The sequence below is a fragment of the Mytilus galloprovincialis genome, chromosome 5 (genome assembly GCF_965363235.1).
Source record: "Mytilus galloprovincialis chromosome 5, xbMytGall1.hap1.1, whole genome shotgun sequence".
Classification (NCBI taxonomy): Eukaryota; Metazoa; Mollusca; class Bivalvia; order Mytilida; family Mytilidae; genus Mytilus; species Mytilus galloprovincialis.
Window position 1 is genome coordinate 88,449,542 of NC_134842.1, and position 20,191 is coordinate 88,469,732.

At 33.2% G+C, this 20,191-nt stretch overlaps 1 protein-coding gene and 1 long non-coding RNA gene across 2 annotated transcripts; one reads left to right on the forward strand and one right to left on the reverse strand.

The window, feature by feature from the left end:
• Positions 1–7,626: 7,626 nt before the first annotated feature.
• Positions 7,627–9,614, forward strand: LOC143076646 (uncharacterized). The gene is made up of 2 exons (XR_012978733.1): positions 7,627–7,785; positions 9,143–9,614. It is a non-coding gene; the product is annotated as an uncharacterized LOC143076646 (long non-coding RNA).
• A 3,146-nt stretch (positions 9,615–12,760) lies between these two features.
• Positions 12,761–17,297, reverse strand: LOC143074189 (uncharacterized). Its single transcript, XM_076249738.1, has 2 exons — positions 17,279–17,297; positions 12,761–16,293 (listed from the first exon to the last, which is right to left on the reverse strand). Exons 1-2 carry the CDS (start codon positions 17,295–17,297, stop codon positions 12,761–12,763), a joined length of 3,552 nt encoding a protein of 1,183 aa, XP_076105853.1.
• Positions 17,298–20,191: the final 2,894 nt, after the last annotated feature.

A 20,191-nucleotide genomic window follows, 5' to 3' on the forward strand; every position in this document is an offset into this window, starting at 1 on the left:
TTTGTACATGGAGATATACATACACTGTATAAGCATTTTAAATGTGTGCACTGGACTTTCACAGAGTTTTGCCCCTGGCTTAAAAATAAAAATATAAACAAGCTTCAAAAGTACAATCTACCCAAAAAGCCAGACTAGGAACAGCACTTAAACTTAAGAAACAAAATCATGCACATTACCTATATAAAGTGAAATTTTAGCTCTTAAAAAGGTACATTGTTTGAAATCTTAATTAGTTCAAAGTTCTTTTTTTTTAAGTGTTAAAAAACTAAAAGTTGACAAATTAAAAATATTAAAATCTTCATATGCGGTTAACCTTATAATATATGCAATAAATGTTTTGAAGACATGTACTTGTTCTTAAACATTACTTTCAAAAATGTGTTTTGTAGTATTAAAGGAATTAGGAAAAACTCAATTTCATAAAAGATATCATATAACTACTTTCAAAAATGACAAAAATAAATTTCAAAACAGATTATCTTTGTAAATTAAAGTTTTAAAATTATAAATCTTCCTGGAGACATCAAATATTTAAAGTTAGTACTTTTAATTTATTTTTTTATTGATCTTTCTAATTAACAATTGCCTGAAAATTTGTGTGTTTGAAATAATTAATTACTTGTCTGTTGCTTAAATGATGCTACAGATATCATGAACAGTCAAATGTCCAACCCTATGGACAACATATCAGGATACTGTGTGCAGATTAATAGTAAAGAATTTTGAATTTGAAAATAAATTAATAAACTACCAATATCATAGTAGATCACATGACCAACCCTATGGACAACCTATCATGATATTGTTTGTTGGATTTCTTTCTAAAATGAGCAATTTCAATTTTCAACAGTATTACAGCACAAGTACAAAATTGCAAAATAAATAAAATATCGGTTATTTGAAATACTTAAAAATAAAATAATATAAAAATGTTTCATTTGATTCAAATAATACAAAAAAAAATTGAAATCAGAAAAATATTTATGCTAATTGTTGATACTGAAAATTAAATATCATATTTTCGAGATCATCATCGTCTACATTTTGCAACTCAAAGAAAACCGAACCATCCATTGTATCATCACCAAAGTCACTCCCATCAGATTCTGAATTGTAAAGCACTTGAGTAGAGGCAACAGCCTCAGCAGTATTTTCTTCTGTTTCCTCTGTATTGCACACCTGTGAATTAACATTCTTATTTTTACAGGAACTACCACTTACAACCTGGACCACATGCCATATTAATTTTCTTACAACCACATATTTTGCTATTACAGTCTGATTTTAAACAGTTGCAGCCTGCAGTCCAAAGCTTTATATTATTGATTACTTTTTGCAAATTTTCCGGAGAATCCCAAATGACATCCAACTGTCCATCAATTTCTAATTTCCAACCAAAGTCTGTCAATGATGGATACTGAACATTCTCACGGTATGCTTGGATCCATACCCTACTCACCCAATAAGATCTTTTCCAATGAAGAAATAATGCATCAAAAGATGGCAAATAAAATTCTTCTGATGGAACTCTACTATAAAGGGTCTCTCTTATTTTTGAAGTCCAAGCAATATGATTCTCTTCAGGTGATAGGTTAGAACTATAAACTGTTCTATATAACTGCTCTGGGGTCTCTAATTTTTCTCTTAGAAAAGCTGAAGAACACTTCCTCCAGTATTCACATCCAATTAAACGAATAAATGATAGAAAACTAGAAATGTCATCAGAGTTTGTGAGAGATAATTTGCCTATCACATTATTTTCAACTGAACTTATAATAAATTCTGTGTATTTGAAGAATGTTTTAAAAAATGATGTTTTACCATGATCTTTGAAAACTGAAACATAATCGCAACCAGTTAATATAAATAAATTTTGTATGATGAGAGGAAGGTCATCTTTTTCAATGCTGTGAAGATCTGGATCAGATTCAAGGCACCTTATAAATCTGTTCATGCTAAAAAATATTAAGTCATTTTTATAAGACAACTGAACTGCTATGTTTTTGTCACTGCATTTTTGCATAATGGGTAATCCAATGTGGTATGTATCATTATCTAGAGAATAAATTAAAATATTTTTACATTGTGAATTATAAGCATGAAACCATACTCGACTATCACCTTCAGAAATATTTGTCTGCAAGTTTGTGGCAATCTTTTCAGTATTTTCTTCAACAACTTTTGTTATGGAACCATTTTCAAAGCCACCACCAATTACAAAGCTCTGACCAGAATTCAAAGCTATTTTTGCAAAATGCAAAAATTTTTCACTGACTAATTGGACAAGCTGCTTCTTGTTTTCTCTGTTATGTAAAAATGCTTGCCAATCTGATGGTATTTTTGTGGTCTCTGAAATTAATATTTTAGCTGATGTTTCTGCTTTTTCATCTCTTCGTTTACGCTCAATGTCTTTCGGTGATAACTGAGGTGATTGATCATCAAATACAATGTGTATTTCTTTTGTGTTGAGTTGGATGTAAGGAATTATCCAGCGATTGAATAATGAAACTAAGAAATGAGCAAATAAGCGATTTGAAGATTTTAGGGGTTTAGAGTTCAGAATAAACATGCCATCTATGATGACACAGTCTGGTTTAAAATGAAGTTTGTTTTCGAATGCCTCAGGGTAACGAGAATGGTATATGCCTAAAGTTTTTGATTTATCACCTTTGTATGGTAAGCCGTCATGGTCAACAATTGCACGTGGCAATGAAATAAATTGTTGCAAATCTGATATTGGTGTGTTTTGTTCTTTAGACCATGCTATTTGTTTTCTTAAAAGTGAATTCTCAGTCCTTTGATCTTTCAGTTCTATTTTTACTTTTGATATGCTATGTGTTTTTGTAGAGAAAGTTGCTATTTTTCTGGTCTTATTATATCTAAAAATACCATCTGACTGACAAATCTTGATATATTTTCCTAGATGTTCCTGAGCAATTTTCTGCAGATTTAATAAGTCTGATCTCTGAATATCTGTCAATACAACTTTGCTGTTGAATGCATGCTTCAGTTGTCCATTTTCATATCTAAAAAATAATCCAGATTCAATGCTTTCTCTATATGATGTAATATTTTGTATTTCAAAAGATGGACGGTTTACAGAATTATTGAAATCTTTTCGCTTACATTCTAATTGATCTTTTATGTTACCCAACACTTTTGCTCGAAATGGAATGTAATGAACTAACTTTGTCAAAGCAGATAAGGTGAAAAAATTAGACATTGCATTTTTAACTTCTCTGTTAATACAACTTTCATGAGCCTCGTCTAAGCCCTGAGAATGCATGTTTCTTCCCAAAATATTAACAACCCATCCACCTGCCTCAAAATGTTCAATTGTTGATTTAGGAAAAGATTTTAAATCTGCAATATGAAATGGTAGAAGTCTTGAATAAAATTTACAATCTGTTATTTGAGTGGTTTTTGCAACATGTTTTAAACAGTAGTTCCTTAAATGCCAGTTACCACTTCTAATGGATAAAAAGTAAGAGACATAAATGAATCCGTGGTAGTGAATGAAGTCATGCCAAAATTTCCAATTTTCATTCTGTTCACTCAATCTGCAACATAAATTTTTAAACTGCAATGAAAAATGTGACATTAAAGCAAGATGCTGCTGAATCTTCTCATCCTGACTTAGTTCTTGATTTTGTAAAATGAAAGAAACCTTTTTAATGTAATTTTCTTCTGATTGATCATTTAAGTCATTTTCTTCTGCATATTTAAGAATAGCACTAATTTGTTGTAAATAACAAATAAAAAAATGCTTCCCACACCTGCATCAAAAAGTGATGAGTTTTGTCAAAGTTTGTTGCCTGCATCACAGAAGCACCAACTGCACCATGATGAAAGAGTTCAATAAGTTCCTTTAGTCCTGCGTCTAAATATAATTTCATTATCATACGTTGATAATTTTTAAGGATATGCCAATCCCCAGGAAAAGGTAAAAGCCAACTTAAATCATCCTTCAACTCAAGCTTCAATTTAACCAAAAGATCATAAGTCTTCCCATCACCCACCACCACCAAATGCTTTAATTCTCTACCAATTTTAAAGTCCTGGTGTAGTGTATCTAAAATAGTTTTCAATGTTTCTTTACTGTCAGCTTGTTCATTAAGTAAAGAGTGATATTTCACATTGGCTGTTTCTACGGGTATGTTACTATTTTTTTCGCTTATAAATGTTTGCAAATTGGTCTTGCCTAAATTGTTTGAACCATTCAAGCTGAGTAAATTGTTATAACAGAATTCAAATAATACTGTACTTACAGAATCAGCAGCACTTTTTTCTGGCACTGTGCTTTCAAAATCAATCAAATCAAAAGATACCTTTTCAACATTCTTTGACAAACATGCAGCGCTGTCTTTTATCATGTCATCAACTAAATCTGTACAAATCTTACTGTTGTGTATAGCATAGTGTGGCAATTTTGTTGTCCTTCTACGGTATTTTACAGATGCCTGACCACTGTTTAATGAGCTGTATATATCTACAATGCTAGAAAGCTTTTGGTTGAAGTTATTAACAGATCTCAATGTTATTGTATCCTTTAAATCAATTGATTCTTGAAACAAAACACCATCAAAATAATCTTGGCGAGAAATAAGAGGAAAGTAAAGTCCATTTTTATTTAACAGATTTATCGAATGGTTGCTATCAGGATTTGCTCTTAATTGAACAATAGGTTTTATAGAGTTGTCATGTTCCTCAAAAATATTAACTGCACTTCCAGTGACATAAACCAAAGCAGTCATATCTAAATAATTTACTACACGATTTAAATCATATAAGTAAAGCTCATGGTTGACATGTTCATCAATGTTATAGTCTGTCATTTGTGAAAATCTCTTTTCTTCAAGAAACTGTGAGTCATTTAAAACTGCTGTAAAACATTCATGAATTACATTTTGAGTGAAGTCAGTCTCAAGGCTATCTTTGATCTCATCACAGCACTTTCCAGAGGTATCCCTGGGAGCGTTTAGTAAGTTTAAGTTAGAAGAAATTACAAAAGACTGGAAAAAAGATGTAACTTTTTGTGATGTTTTATGGTTTATACATGTATAGTCAGTATTACCATAAGTAAAAGTCTCACCTGGTAGGACAACAAGTCTTTCTTCTAGATTTAAGGAAATACTTTGTGGTTTCGGCTCTACTAGCTGAACTGATGTCCCATCAAATCCACGGTGCACATCAGTAGACTTTACTGCAGCATAACTAGATCTTTTATTGACATTATCAATTGAAGCAATTGTAAGTGTTGATGGTATTTTGTCAACAGGCTTATTTACCTTATTTTCAACTACCATTGTTTGATTGCGTTCCAAAGTTTGTTTTGAAACACAGATACCAAATTTGTTAAGAATATTAATGCAATCACTGGAAGATGTGGTGAACTTATCAATTATATCTGAAATGATTAATTGGAAAGTATTGCATTTTGTATCAAACTTGAACAGTAATGAACACAATATGTTAATTAGTTTAAAATCAATATTTTCAAAAGTTTTATCTACTTCTGCAGCAGATTTAAATTTATTAGATGATGTTAGAGATGTAATAAATTCCCAAAGATCAGGAGGACAACTATTTTTCACAATGTCAACCAATTTAGCATCATCTACAGTTTTAAAGTCAAAATTCAAATTTTTTATGCAGTCTTTAATCATTTGTTTAAGAATTACACAGGCTTTTTCAAGTGTATTATCATTTCCCTGTTTAGACTGACAACTGACAACTTCTGACTTTGCATTACATAACTTCTCTTTTTGGTGTCCTTGAAGTGCCAAGACTAAGCATCTGCGGTCCTCAACTCCATGCAGTTTCACCATAGTACCAATTTTATCGATTTTGTCTGTGTCAATGTTTGAACTGAAAATTAACTGTAGTTTGTCAAGTATAAATCTGGTCTGGTTTTGTCTCAGATTTGATGAAAAACAACCTCCAAACTCTTGAAACTTGTCAACAATTTCTGAAAGAAGCAAAGCTTTGTCCTGCATTAATTCAGTACACACAAATTTGATAAGTTCAGTTAAAGCAAGTTTATTGATAGCTGGTATATCAATATCTAAAGTACCACTTACTGCTTGCTTCAAAATTAATGATACATACTCTCTAGGACTAACACATTCTACCTTTTTATCATGTTGCTGTTGGCCTGTATATCTGTAAAGAATTGAATGACATTTTTTGCATATTACATCACCTCTTGTCAATATTTTGTCAGTTGTGCCTTGTTGATACATATATTGCTGCAAATAAATTTGGTCAAAATTAGCATAATATTTCTTGAATAATGATAAATTGCACATTTTACATTTAGCTTTACAACTTTTATAATAATTGTATGCTTTTAAGTAATGGCCATCACAGAGAAATATGACTGACTGAAAAGCAAGTGTTTAATTCATCAGTATCTAATGGTGAATTTCTTGTTACAGATGTATTTGTACAGGAGTTGCACAGAGCAAGTGCACATTCCAGTTTTGGTTTTTTGGCAGTCTGTAAGCTTTCCTCTGCCAGAGCTTTATGTGAAAAATTCCTATTAAGTTTTAACATACATGACTTGCATATGCAGTCTTTTTCACTTATTTTGTGTTTAGATTTAACAAAGTCAACAAATTCTAATTGATAAGATTTAGAACCTAGGTGTAAGTAACCATAATTACTGTCCTTTTTGCAGAGAGAACATGGTCCACAATAATCACCAGGATGAACTGGGCTTTCTCTTACACCTCCTAGGCCTGGTTGGTACAATTTCAGGATATCATTATCTGTACATTCTATCACATCATTGGTTGACAAACATGTTCCAGCTCTGGTCTGTAAATACTGCATATTCTGTTTAATACCTGAAACCTTTTCAATAAACTGTTTTAGTTCTTTTACTTTAACCTGCATTGTTTTAGAAATAAAAGTAAATGACTTACCAAAAACATGTATATGAACTTTTAGGAGTGGTAAAATCTCATCATTTTTACATTGTTTACTTATGCATTCTTCTTGTAAACCTTTGTTTGATGGCATAGCTGTGTCTTGCTTTTTATTGTGTTTTTCTCTACAAGATGTCTTGTCCAAGTTAGCCAATACTGAAAACATGTTTGTACTGAGGTGTGCCATGTTATTTGAGACTTGTTTGCCTGTATACACTGATTTCTTGCAGGAGATGCTACCATTATGTACCAAGGGGCTTGTAAGAGGTGTGGAATCCTTTTTGTGTGAACTTTTGTCCTTGTATGTTTTACCCAGGGGTCTGCAATGAACAGACACTTGAGAGGCCTCACTACTCCTCACTTGCTCAGACATGTCAGATGGCTTTTTCAAACCTGAAATTTGTAGATGTTGTTGAAGCGACGGCCTACTCAACAACTGTTTTATTTCAAGGCCCCCCCCCCCCCCCTTGGGCTTGATAGCAGTGGAAATTCTTCTTCATACTTGAACACTGACATTATGAATTATTTATAAAGAAGCAGTTATATTTTTCTGGAATCTTCTTCGATCAAAATTTAATACCCGGGGAAATAATCGACAAAATAGCCCTAAAAGTAAAAAGTAGAAGATATTGGAAAATGTGACAAGTTATTCAATGTTTATACAATTCTGTACTATTTAAACCAGAGACATATATACACAGAGATTGGCAACTGTAACAGTGGTCAGCGAAATCTAATCCAAACATCGCATCACGCGAGACTTTAACGAGATCGCCATTTTTATTCTATCACGATAAGTACACCACCTCGCTTCGATTTTTATTTTACATCAAGCATTTCAAAACAGCATAATGTAAGTACATATTTCAATTTCGTATATGAATTACCTTGTTTTATTCAGTTTGTAGTAGTTATTAGTTAAAATATTGCGACGATTAACGTTTAATTGCAGTATATAATAAAGGAAGCTTGGCCGACATGCACGTTATGAAATTTTTTAACCCCTGTCTGTTTACACTTTATAAACTTTTCCGTCTTCAGAGAAATATTGTACCCAGCACATGCATTACTTTCCTATGACAAACTGGATTGGTATATATAGGTTGTTTTATTCATATTTTCAACCACTTTGATGCAATTTACAATTAAAAATCAGTATTATAGCGGCCATGTTTATTTTTTGCTTCAATATCAAGACAGGCCCCTGTCTGTTTACACTTTATAAACTTTTCCGTCTTCAGAGAATTATTGTACCCAGCACATGCATTACTTTCCTATGACATACTGGATTGGTATATAGAGGTTGTTTTTTTCATATTTTCAACCACTTTGATGCAATTTACAATTAAAAATCAGTATTATAGCGGCCATGTTGTTTTTTTTTGTTTCGATATCAAGACAGGCCCCTGTCTGTTTACACTTTATAAACTTTTCCGTCTTCAGAGAATTATTGTACCCAGCACATGCATTACTTTCCTATGTCATACTGGATTGGTATATAGAGGTTGTTTTTTTTCATATTTTCAACCACTTTGATGCAATTTACAATTAAAAATCAGTATTATAGCGGCCATGTTTTTTTTTTGCTTCAATATCAAGACAGACCCCTGTCTGTTTACACTTTATAAACTTTTCCGTCTTCAGAGAATTATTGTACCCAGCACATGCATTACTTTCCTATGACATACTGGATTGGTATATAGAGGTTGTTTTTTTTTCATATTTTAAACCACTTTGATGCAATTTACAGTAAAAAATCAGTATTAAAGCTGTAGGCCATGGTGTTTTGCTTCAATATCAAGACAGACCCCTGTCTGTTTACACTTTATAAACTTTTCCATCTTCAGAGAATTATTGTACCCAGTACTTGCATTACTTTCCTATGACATACTGGATTTGTGTATATAGGTTGTTTTTTTCAGATTTTCAACCACTTTGATGCAATTTACAATTAAAAATCAGTACTCAAGCTGTCGGTCATGTTAATTTTCTTCAATATAAAGACAGACCCCTGTCCATGGCTACAGGTTATAAACTTGTCCATCTTTAGAGAAAAATTGTAACCATCACATGATTTAATTTCACAAAACATACTAATACTGGATTTGGGTATAAAAATTGTTTTTTTCATTATTTCCACCACTTTGATGACATTTACAATTTTATATATATATTTACATTCAGTATCTGACAGCTTTTTTTTTTAACAGGATCCTGCACGTTATAAAAGAACAAAGATGTTGATCAAATTTACCTAACAGTGCAGCATACAAGAGATAAAATATCATACATGTGCTGAATGTAGGACTCCCAAGTCTTTCTGATTGAAATTAAGAATCCCTGGCAAACAGGAACAACTATTAGTGATGACTTTATCCGAATGTGACGGCACTGTCATGTAGTGGACTGATTACTACTATCAATGTGATACTTAACAATGGTTTTGTAAGAGAGAAAATTACATGTGCTTATCCTGACTGTAAAAACACCATACTATTGTAGTTCATATGCCAAACTTGATGTACATGTGTATGCGATTTTTGTGCAATTGATGGCGAGACCATTGAACTAAAAACAAATACAAGACTCTGCATTCAATCTATTGAATTTGAAGCAGAAGTGATACAGTGGCAGTTGTGCAGATGGATAAAAAAGCAAATAAATATCTTGTGTTCAACTTCATTTGTCTTCTTTATGTTTACAAAGGCAACACTACATGTACATAGTTTTTACATACATGTACATGTATAACAATATGATGATGTAGTATGATTGCTAATGAGACAATGATTTACATGTATGACTATCATTGGAAGGCCACTCTATAATATCTTTGTACATCATGAGAATGGAAAATGCTACCCTTGTAGCATAAAGGTAGCATAATGTAAAAAAAGAGAAACTGTTCATTTATCTTACAACACCCCTGTGATATATCTTGACACTACTAAATAGCAAAATATTTCGTTTCACAGATTCCTTCCTCTCCATGGAAAGTAACAAGATTGTTTACATGAAATGACAAAATGTGTAGAAAAAGAAGCAAGAAATGTTCACTCTACTACTGTACACTAGTCGCTCACATTGGTCACCATCTATGTTTGTTTCAGTCCTTAAACAAATTGTCAATGGTGCTTATTTATATTTATCTGTTTCAGTTTTCTTCTTTATAATATAACATGTTCTCATTCTGTGATCACTATTTCACCTCTCCTGTTTTGAAAAAATTGTTTATGCTAATATTTTCTGCAATAAATTGAAAAGGCACAGATGCTATGACTAAACAGAAATGTGAGGTATATGTCAATGAGACAACAACCCAACGACAACAATATTCTTTGCACATCTATGAATGTTTAAGAATTCGTGTGAAGGTCAAAAGCACATAACATGTACTTATATATCCATAACCTGGTACATGTATGTACCTATTTCTGCATTCCGTCCTAAACATAAGTTGTGTGAAGAGACCAAGCAGTTTATATGCTTATAAAAAAGCTGATATTAAAATGAATAACTGTATAACAAATTCCGGGAATGAGACTATTTTATTTAAAACAGATGACATATTATGTTTTAAATAAAATATATTGGTGGAAAAGGTTTAAACAGAAGCAGGAGATGTCAAGGGGTAATACAAAAAGTACAAGGTCGTGTAACACAGAGGAAAAAAATAACAAATGAAAAGAAAATAACTGCACCGAAAATTACCTTGAACAACATAAACTCACAAAAGATCGTGCACAATTTTAAATCTTTCTAATTTCAAACTCAAGTTTCACTACCCGATAGGAAAGAGTAAAGATAAGAATGTTGTAGTACTCCGGTGATCTATGAAACAAAACATTAAAATTCTACAGTTCAGCAGGGCATTTTTATGTACTTATGATACAAATTGTTTTTAATCAGAGTCTGTGATATCAAGTCTTAAAAAAACTACAAATAATGACAGATTCATATTCAATATTTCATGGCAGCAAAAATAGTGATTTCGACAACACTATAATGTACGTGCCTTTAGGAAAATCAAATTTATGCAAAGGTTCCATAAATAATTTTATTCTAGGTCAAATTGACAATTTAAAATTAAAATTAAATTAAAACAGATATAAAATCAGTTTCTCACGATACAAAATTCTACTGGCTACATATTTTTTATATATGAAAAAGTTGCTTCATTTCTTTTTTTGACATGTTAAAAGACTTTTTGTTTTCCTGATTGAATACTAAAGTATTGGCCAGTGCTTCTGTTAAAATAAAGTTCTGGTGTCATGGTTAAAATAATATGTCAGAATTTGTTAAGTTTTAAAAACAATTACCAAGTAATAATCCACATAGAACTTCACCTCCGGCAAAATTCAGGTGATCGCAGGGCAATAAATTGCGTAATCCGCACACCTGTGAATCAACAGTCACAACTCTAAGGGACTAATTACCGAAAAATCGGACACACATAATTTCACTGTGTAATTAAGGAGCAAACTATTGCAAAGATATGCGGTAAAGAAAAGTTTCTTGTAATAACAATTGATCATTACCAGATTTGAATTTTTAAATTATATGAAATGCAGAAAAAAATATTTTTCTCAATAAATACATAAAAATGAATATAACGATTTCAAGTATTTAAAAAAAAAAGAAATTATAAGATGATCTGAAATAATTTTCCCTTTGCTTTTCTTGATTATCTATCGAGGTTTTTCATCCCTGACTTGATTACATGTTCTAATATTTATCGACGAGAATCTCATCCCGGGCCGCGATCTTTCACGGGATTTCACGGAGTTGCCAATCTCTGTGTATATATGTCTCTGTTTAAACTTATATTTCCTTCAAATTTTCTTGATTTCACTGCAGAAATGGGATGTACGTCTGTACCCTGAGCCCGCCCCGGAAAAAAAGAACGCAATGGCTGATGGTCATCGTCTTCAGAAAATATGTTTTTTTGTTATATTTTTTCAAAATATTTTCATAAAACTTTATAAAATCCCAATCTGTATATCAAGATTTAATAGGCATTCAAAATTCACAACAAAAAGTTTTCAAATAAGAAAATAACGAAGGAAATAAAATCGGAAAAGATGCGACTCATCTGCGTAAAATGTCAACACATATTTCACCCCCAATAAAAAACAGGTACACTTTTTTGTTCATGCTAGAGACACATAGAAACATATCTTAAATTATCGCCCAGATTCTGTAGTTTCTATATGTGTATTGTCATAGAGTTTCATAAGATAACATTTTTTGTACCTATTTCGCGCATTGAACATGGAACCACCTATAGTCACATTTTTATTTCATATAAAAATGCTCTGGAAAATAATTTATTTTATTTTGTTTATGCTTTTGTGCAACGAGGAGATTATTGAGAATATAAATATTGGTCATTTTAATTTTCTCTGCAAATAACGACATGAGTAGCCTCCAGTCGTAACAAAAATAACATGTTACTTTTCGCGGCTACCTTCTTTTCCTTACAAAGTGCACGAAATAGATCTCAAACGGCGGAAGGTCACTGATTAGAGACGGATCACATTTTGCCCTAAAAGGGACTTCCGGTTTAACGTACGTAAAAGGCTAAACGTCATAAAACTTTAAAAACGGGAAATATAACAATTCATAAGAGCGCAACGTTACATGTATGCGCAAATACCCAAAAATCGTATCTACAAGTATTACAAATAAAATAAATAACTTCAGTAATAATAAATGAAGTAACCCAACAATTTGGAATTACATTTCAAATCTAACACTCCCCACCATGACATTTCTTAAAAATTGTCATCACACAAAAAATTATAAATATCAATTAATTATTGTAAACTCTATTCTGAACATTCGAGTAGGCATAATTTAGTTACTGGTCTTAAAAATTTTGACTCTTTTGTTTTGATCACACAACTACGGATAAGACTATCGCGGCTCCTAATGACCTCAATTACTCGTCCTAATAGCCACTGTCCTCTCGGTGTATGGTCATCTGCAATGATTACGATGTCGTCAAGCCTTACATCTCGTTGTTCTCTTTGCCATTTGTTTCTCTGCTGTAGAGTTGGTAGATATTCCCGTAACCAACGTCTCCAGAATACATTGGCTAAGTATTGTATCTGCTTCCACCACCTTTTAGCATACACATCTTTCTCATCAAACACACCTTGCGGTATTGAAGTGTTGTTTTTCATTAGTAATAACATATTCGGTGTGAGAACTGGCAAATCTCGAGAATCATTACTGACTGGTGTTATCGGTCTATCATTGACGATTCTTTCGGCTTCAGCCATAAAGGTAAGTAACTGTTCATCGGTAAGTAGTTGTTCATTTGCAAGAGCTCTGAGAATTTTGCGTGTCGTACGAATCATTCTTTCCCATACACCACCACGATGACTAGCGTTTGGCGGATTGAAAGTCCAATTAATATCCTTGTGTGACATGTAACTGGATATTTTTGTTTTGTTCCATTGTTCAATATATTTCCGAAGTTCCGATTCTCCACTTACAAGATTTGTCCCGTTATCACTATACACCTTTTCGGGTATGCCTCGTCTGCTCGTAAAACGTTGGAAAGCAGAAATAAAAGAATCTGTAGTCAAACTATGAGCCACTTCTATGTGAACAGCTCTTGTTGTAAGACATGTAAAAAGGCAACCGTATCTTTTAACGACTGAACGTCCAACTTTAACATTTAATGGACCAAAGTAGTCTATTCCAACAAAGGTAAATGGTGGTTTATCAGGAGTTTTCTGATCGTCTATAACAGAAGCCATCTTCTGAAAACAAAGCGGTGCTTGATATCGTCTACATCTTACACACCTGTTCAAAACTGTTCGGACAGTACTAGGTCCTTTTAAAATCCAATACTTTTCCCGTAATGATGCTAGCACTTGTGCCATTCCTGTATGACCATTTTGTTCGTGAAACGACCTGATTATTAAAGTGGTCACGTGATGAGAATTTGGTATAATGACCGGACATTTGCTTAGTGACAAGTTTAGACGTCCCTTGACGCGCAATAACCCATCATGCATGACAGGATTTAAAGGTGCTAAACGACTATCTTTCTTAACAGGATTTTGCTTTTCAATCATTTTGATTTCATTTAAGAATGATTCTTGTTGTACATGTAACAATATATACCTTGTTGCTTCTTGTACTTCTTGTAATTCATCAGCATTTAAGCTGTCTGTCTTTATTTCATCGTCTCGTTTTAAGAAACGACGTATACAATATTTCTTGAAACGGATTAGCCATGCTACAGTCCGTTGTAATACTTGCCAATTTGAAAAGTATGTAATTATATCGCGTATCGAATCAGTTGTAGTTGAATTAATCATAACGACCCTTTTGATCTCTATGTCTTGCTCGTCTACCGTTGATACAGCTTTTGGTTTCGGCCATTCAAACGAGTCTTTCAACAAGAATTCTGGTCCATGGAGCCAAAATTTGATCTGTTTATTTTCTGTTGCAAGAATGCCTCTAGATGCTATGTCGGCAGGATTTGATCTTGTATCTACGTATCGCCACTGACCTGGTGATGTCAACTCATGAATGCTGCTTAATCTGTTTGCAACAAATGTTTTAAAACGACGAGATTCATTCTTAATGTATCCAAGTACTATCATAGAGTCAGTCCAAAATACTACGCTGTCAATCTTAATCTCTAATTCGTCTCTAATTATTTCGTAAAGTTTGCAAGCAACAACGGCACCTGATAACTCTAGTCTGGGAATCGTTGTCTGTTTTAATGGCGCTAAACGAGATTTTCCCAGAATAAGTGAACAGTTCACTTTTCCATTAGTGTCTACTAGACGTAAGTAAGCGCATGCTCCATAACCAATTTCAGAACCATCGCTAAATATATGAAGTTGAGCATCAGATATTTCTTTCATGTCTTTTGTCTTGAAGCATCTAGGTATTGATATATTTTCAATTTCTGGCAGTGTCGATTTCCATTTTATCCATTCTTCTCCTTTTTCTTTTGGTATAGGATCGTCCCTTCCAAGCTTAATTGACTGTTTACTTAGATCTTGTAATATAATCTTCCCTTTTAAAATGATTGGCGCTATGAGCCCCAGTGGATCAAATATCGAACTTACCGTAGAAGTTATTCCGCGTCTTGTCAGCGGCTTCTCCTCGAGTTTGACTTTATATTTGATGGAATCATCATTTACGTCCCATATTACGCCTAGTGCGCGATCGGTCGGCAAAGCTGTGTTTGACTTCAAAATTTCAACTGAAGGTGCTCGTTCCGAATTCGGTATTTCGTTTGTAACGACTTTACTGTTACTTAACCACTTCGTTAATCGGAATCCACCACGTTTCATAATTTCTCGTAAATCCGTTGCAAGCTGAACGGCTCTTTCTTCCGTGTTCACCGACTTCAAGAGGTCGTCTACATAAAAGTTTCTCTCTACGGTTGATGCTATCTCTGTTTCAAATAACTCACCGTTGTCAATAGCTGTCTTTTTCAATGCGTATGCGGCACAACTGGGCGATGATGTTGCACCAAACAGATGAACCTGCATCTGGTAACATTTTGGCTGTACTTTTAAGTTTCCATTTGGCCACCATAAAAATCGTAAAGCATCACAGTCATCGTCTTTCACGCGGAGTTGATGAAACATAGCCTCTATATCAGCAGCTAATGCAATGTGGTCTTGTCTAAATCTCATTAGAACTCCTACCAAGCTGTTCATAAAGTCTGGACCTTGTAATAATCGGCTATTTAACGAAACATCTTTGAATTTGGCTGCACAGTCGAAGACTACTCTCACCTTTCCGGGTTTATGTTCATTTGTAACAGGGTGGTGTGGAAGGTACCATATGTGACTTGACTCATTACTTACATCAGTAACTTCCTTTGCATATCCTTTTTGTATATAATCACTTACCGTTGCTGTGTACATCTCGTGCAGCTTAGGATCATGTGACAATTTACGGTGTAATTGATTTAATCGAGCATGTGCTAAAGGCAAATTATTCGGCAATTTTACATTTTCATCCCGCCACGGTAATCCAAGTTTGTAGTGTCCATCTTCATAGGCTATTGTTGACTCCATTGTTTTCAAGGCGCGTTTATCCTCCAAAGACATGCATACTTTCTCCGTGCTAGGCTGATCGAGAAAATCAGTGGTCCAAAGTCGCTTTAACTGCTGCTGCAAAAGTACATTATCTGCATGCTCAAAATTGATGTTAACAACATCACTGGTGCTTGTGTTGTTGATTTGTCCTCTAACGATCCATCCTAAGCGTGTTCGTACAGCATATGGCTCATGACTACTTCCTGAACGCACTTCTATGGGAATGTGTGCTTCTGGTGTATCGGTGCCTATTAGAAGCAGAACTTTATTGCTGCTTATTTCTGGTATAAAAATATAAATAGATACCCTCTATCAAGAAAATCTTGATAGGAAATGCAAGCACGGGAAAATCTTATCAATTGGGAGATATATACACCGTATGCAGGAGCTGCGGGACTGTTGCTACTTAGAAATGGAAAGTTCACTATTGGAAAGCTGAAATCATCTCTTTTGTCGTAAAGTTTTGTTTTCAATCGACGCTCATTGTCAATTTCTAGATGTAAGTCAAGATATGAGGCCGACTTTACTGTATCTGTTGTATCCTTTATCTCTAATTCAATGGGATAGTTGCATTCGACATAGTCACCAAATTTTGAATTATGTAGTGAAAGAACATCATCTATATAGTGGAAAGTAGAGTTTAAGGATATTGATAACTTCTTATCTTTCTTCCTAAGAAGTTCCTGTATGAAGTCAGCCTCATAATAATAAAGAAACAAGTCGGCAAGAAGAGGGGCACAATTCGTTTTCATTGGAATGTCGATAGTATGTTGAAAAACACGTCCTCCGAACGTAACAAATATGTTGTCAATCAAGAAATCAAGCATCTTGATAATGTCAGTTTCAGAGAATTTTTTGTTTGAATCAGAGTGATCCTTTACAAAGTAGGATTTATCCCTTTCTTTTACAAGATACTTTTTTTTTTTTTTTTTTTTTGGTGAGTATATACTCGCTATACAAATTTTCCCATTTTGTTTGACACTTAGGGGTCTCAGTTATGTTAATGTTTAATTGAACATATTTTAATGTCAGATCCTTGATTTTAATAATTTTATTGTCTGGATTTAAAAATTCAAGGTTTTCAGACATTTTTATTTTGTTGCTTTTTAAAGCAGGTTGATCATCGTTATTTTTTAAAATCTGCATGAATGTTTGTGGTATGGAACTTTTAATTCGTGAATATTCCGAAATACAATTACGTTTATCTATTAATTGTCTATATATTTCATTGCACGATTTAAAATCTTTGGTATCTTGGTAATCTACTTGTATCTTCGTTGGCCATTATTTTTTATGAAACAAAGCAATACCAACTCTTTCAATTTTTTTTTAGTTTGGAATGTGGAATACTTGTATAAAGTGTAGAAACGTCAAATGTTTTAATACTATTAAAAGATGAAAGAGAGTTAGATTGTATGTACTCTAAAAGATCTTTGGAATTTTTAAGTATCCACATCTATTTATAATTGTCATACGAATATAAAACGTTCATGTCTTTCCATCGACAATACGGTAATGTCTACTTTAATGGTAGCACATCCACATTAAATTTTGAAAGTGATTTAAATTGAAAAACTAACACTATTATCCGTTTACTCACATAAAACAAACCGGGATGAGGTTTTCATTACGGAGGTGCAACTGGACGATATTTATCTAAACGCACACACGAACACCTTTGTCTTTTTTAAAAAGCCCATAGATAAATCAATTGGATTTAACAAAATTACAGACCGTCTATCATATCGGTCTCGATGGTAATATCATGGGAATTGGTGATATGCAAAGAACCGATTATGTCAACACTTTGGATATGGTTTCTTAAACTGTTCGTAAAAACAGTAATCATGGGCGTAGAACAAACCGTTATCAAAGAACATTTCGTACCAACAATACAAATGTTTTCGGGAAAAGTCCTGTTGATTTTATAATATTTCAAAATGCGAGTTTAAATTATTGCGTTTTCAACCGCATTTTTCACAACAATAAAAACCTCGCAATAATTTCTGAATTTACAGTAGTTGTAAATATTTCCGGTATTTTAAAAGTGGAGTCTGTTAAAAAACAAATTCTTAGATATTTTGATAATACTGGAACTCCCTCTTATTTGTCATGTTTACAAAAGATCTACCCGGAAATAAATGTTTAATTACAGCGAAGTATGTAAAGATGTTAATATAAGTGACAATACATCTATATCCTGAAAATGCAATTGTTCCGAATACATTTATGACCCAGTTCTCATGTTATAACAGGAGACCTTAAAATCAGTAAAGGACCGAAATATCGTCCTCCGTCATTAATTGGAATGCGCGCTAGGAAAAGCTGACAAGAAATCCTTAGATTCTATTTAAATTCAGTAATGAACATAATTGATATACGTTTACAGCATTTAAAATAAAATTGCGAAAGGAAATGGGGAATGTGTCAAAGCGACAACAACCCGACCATAGAGCAGACGACAGCCGAAGGCCACCAATGAGTCTTCAATGTAGCGAGAAACTCCCGAACCCGGGGTTGTCCTTCAGCTGGCCACTTAAACAATATGTATACTAGTTAAATGATAATGGGTGTCATACTAAACTCTGAATTATACACAAGAAACTAAAATTAAAAATCACAAGACTAACAAAGGCCAGAGGCTCCTGACTTGGGACAGGCGCAAAATTGCGGAGGGGTTAAACATCTTTATGAGATCTGAACCCTCCCCCTATACCTCTAGCCAATGTAGAAAAGTAGACGCATACCAATACGCACATTAAAATTCAGTTCTAGATAAGTCTGAGTCCGATGTCAGAAGATTTGACAAAAGAAAATAAACAAAGTGACAATAATACATAAATAACAACAGACTACTAGCATTTAACTGACATGCCAGTTCCAGACCTCAATTAAACTGATTGAAAGATAATGTCTTCATCATATGAATATCAACCAATAAATGAGAAGAACATAACCCGTGTCATGCCAACAACTGTTTTTTTTTTAAATAAATGTGGTTATTTCCAATGCAAAGACCCTATAAGTGAATCAATATTAAAGCCAAAATATGCAGTCTTTAATGATCTGAGAACAGTATCGTAACTATATCCCTTCTTAATAAGTCTGTTTAAAGGTTTTGTAAGTTTTTAAGGAGAATACTGACATGTTTGTACTTTGTTAAGAATATTACCATTAAAGATTGGATGTGAAATACCTGAACGTATAAAATTTCTGCATGTTGAGTTATATTTACGAATTATTTCCTTATACCGATGATAAAATTTAGTAAATGTTTTGACTAGTTTGTGATATCGAAAACCCTTGTGTAATAATTTTTTAGTAATACATAAACTTCTCTCGCTAAAATCTAACACGTTGTTACATACACGAGCGAATCGTACAAGTTGAGATATATAAGCACCATAAGATGGTGACAAGGGAACGTCACCATCTAAAATTGGATAATTAACGATAGGAAATAAAAAATCATCTCTTTTATCATAATTTTTTGTATTTTACTCCTAATAACAACAACTATAGTCCTATTTTTCGAATCAAACATAAGCTAAAGATTGCACTTTGTAAATACAGCTGTTTCTCAAACCACGCGGAGATCTTGATTTGTTGACATATTGGTTCCCAGATATGACTTTGATGTTTCATCTCATAGAGACATCATATGGGACTGTTACCAGTATATATAGTGGTACAAAATGAATTCTGAAGTAGGCAGAAAGTATAGGTAGGGGTAATAAATTTTTTTAGTATAAGTTTAAACTCTAACAAGTTCGGGGCATATAAATGTTAAAAATAGGCCGCACAGCCCCATAAGTTGAACTATGAATTAAATAGGAGTGCATATCAACTTTTCGCGGAACTTCATAGTAAAAGTTTCACAGTTTTAGCCGCAAAGGGGGTTCCTATGGGAAATTGCATGATTGTATTTACAGAAATGCAACCTAAAAGAACTCACCAAGAATTTTTTTTGGCCCGGTTGATAAGGCTGCAAATAATGTCATTATTGTTTAATGTAAATTTTACATTAAGGTTCTGCAAAATAAATTCACGAATTTACAAAATTCCAACTGATTCCATTTTTGAAACATGACATACGACTTCATGCAGGAACTTCTTAGGAAGAAAGATAAGAAGTTAGCAATATCCTTTAACTCTAATTTCCGCTATATAGATGACGTT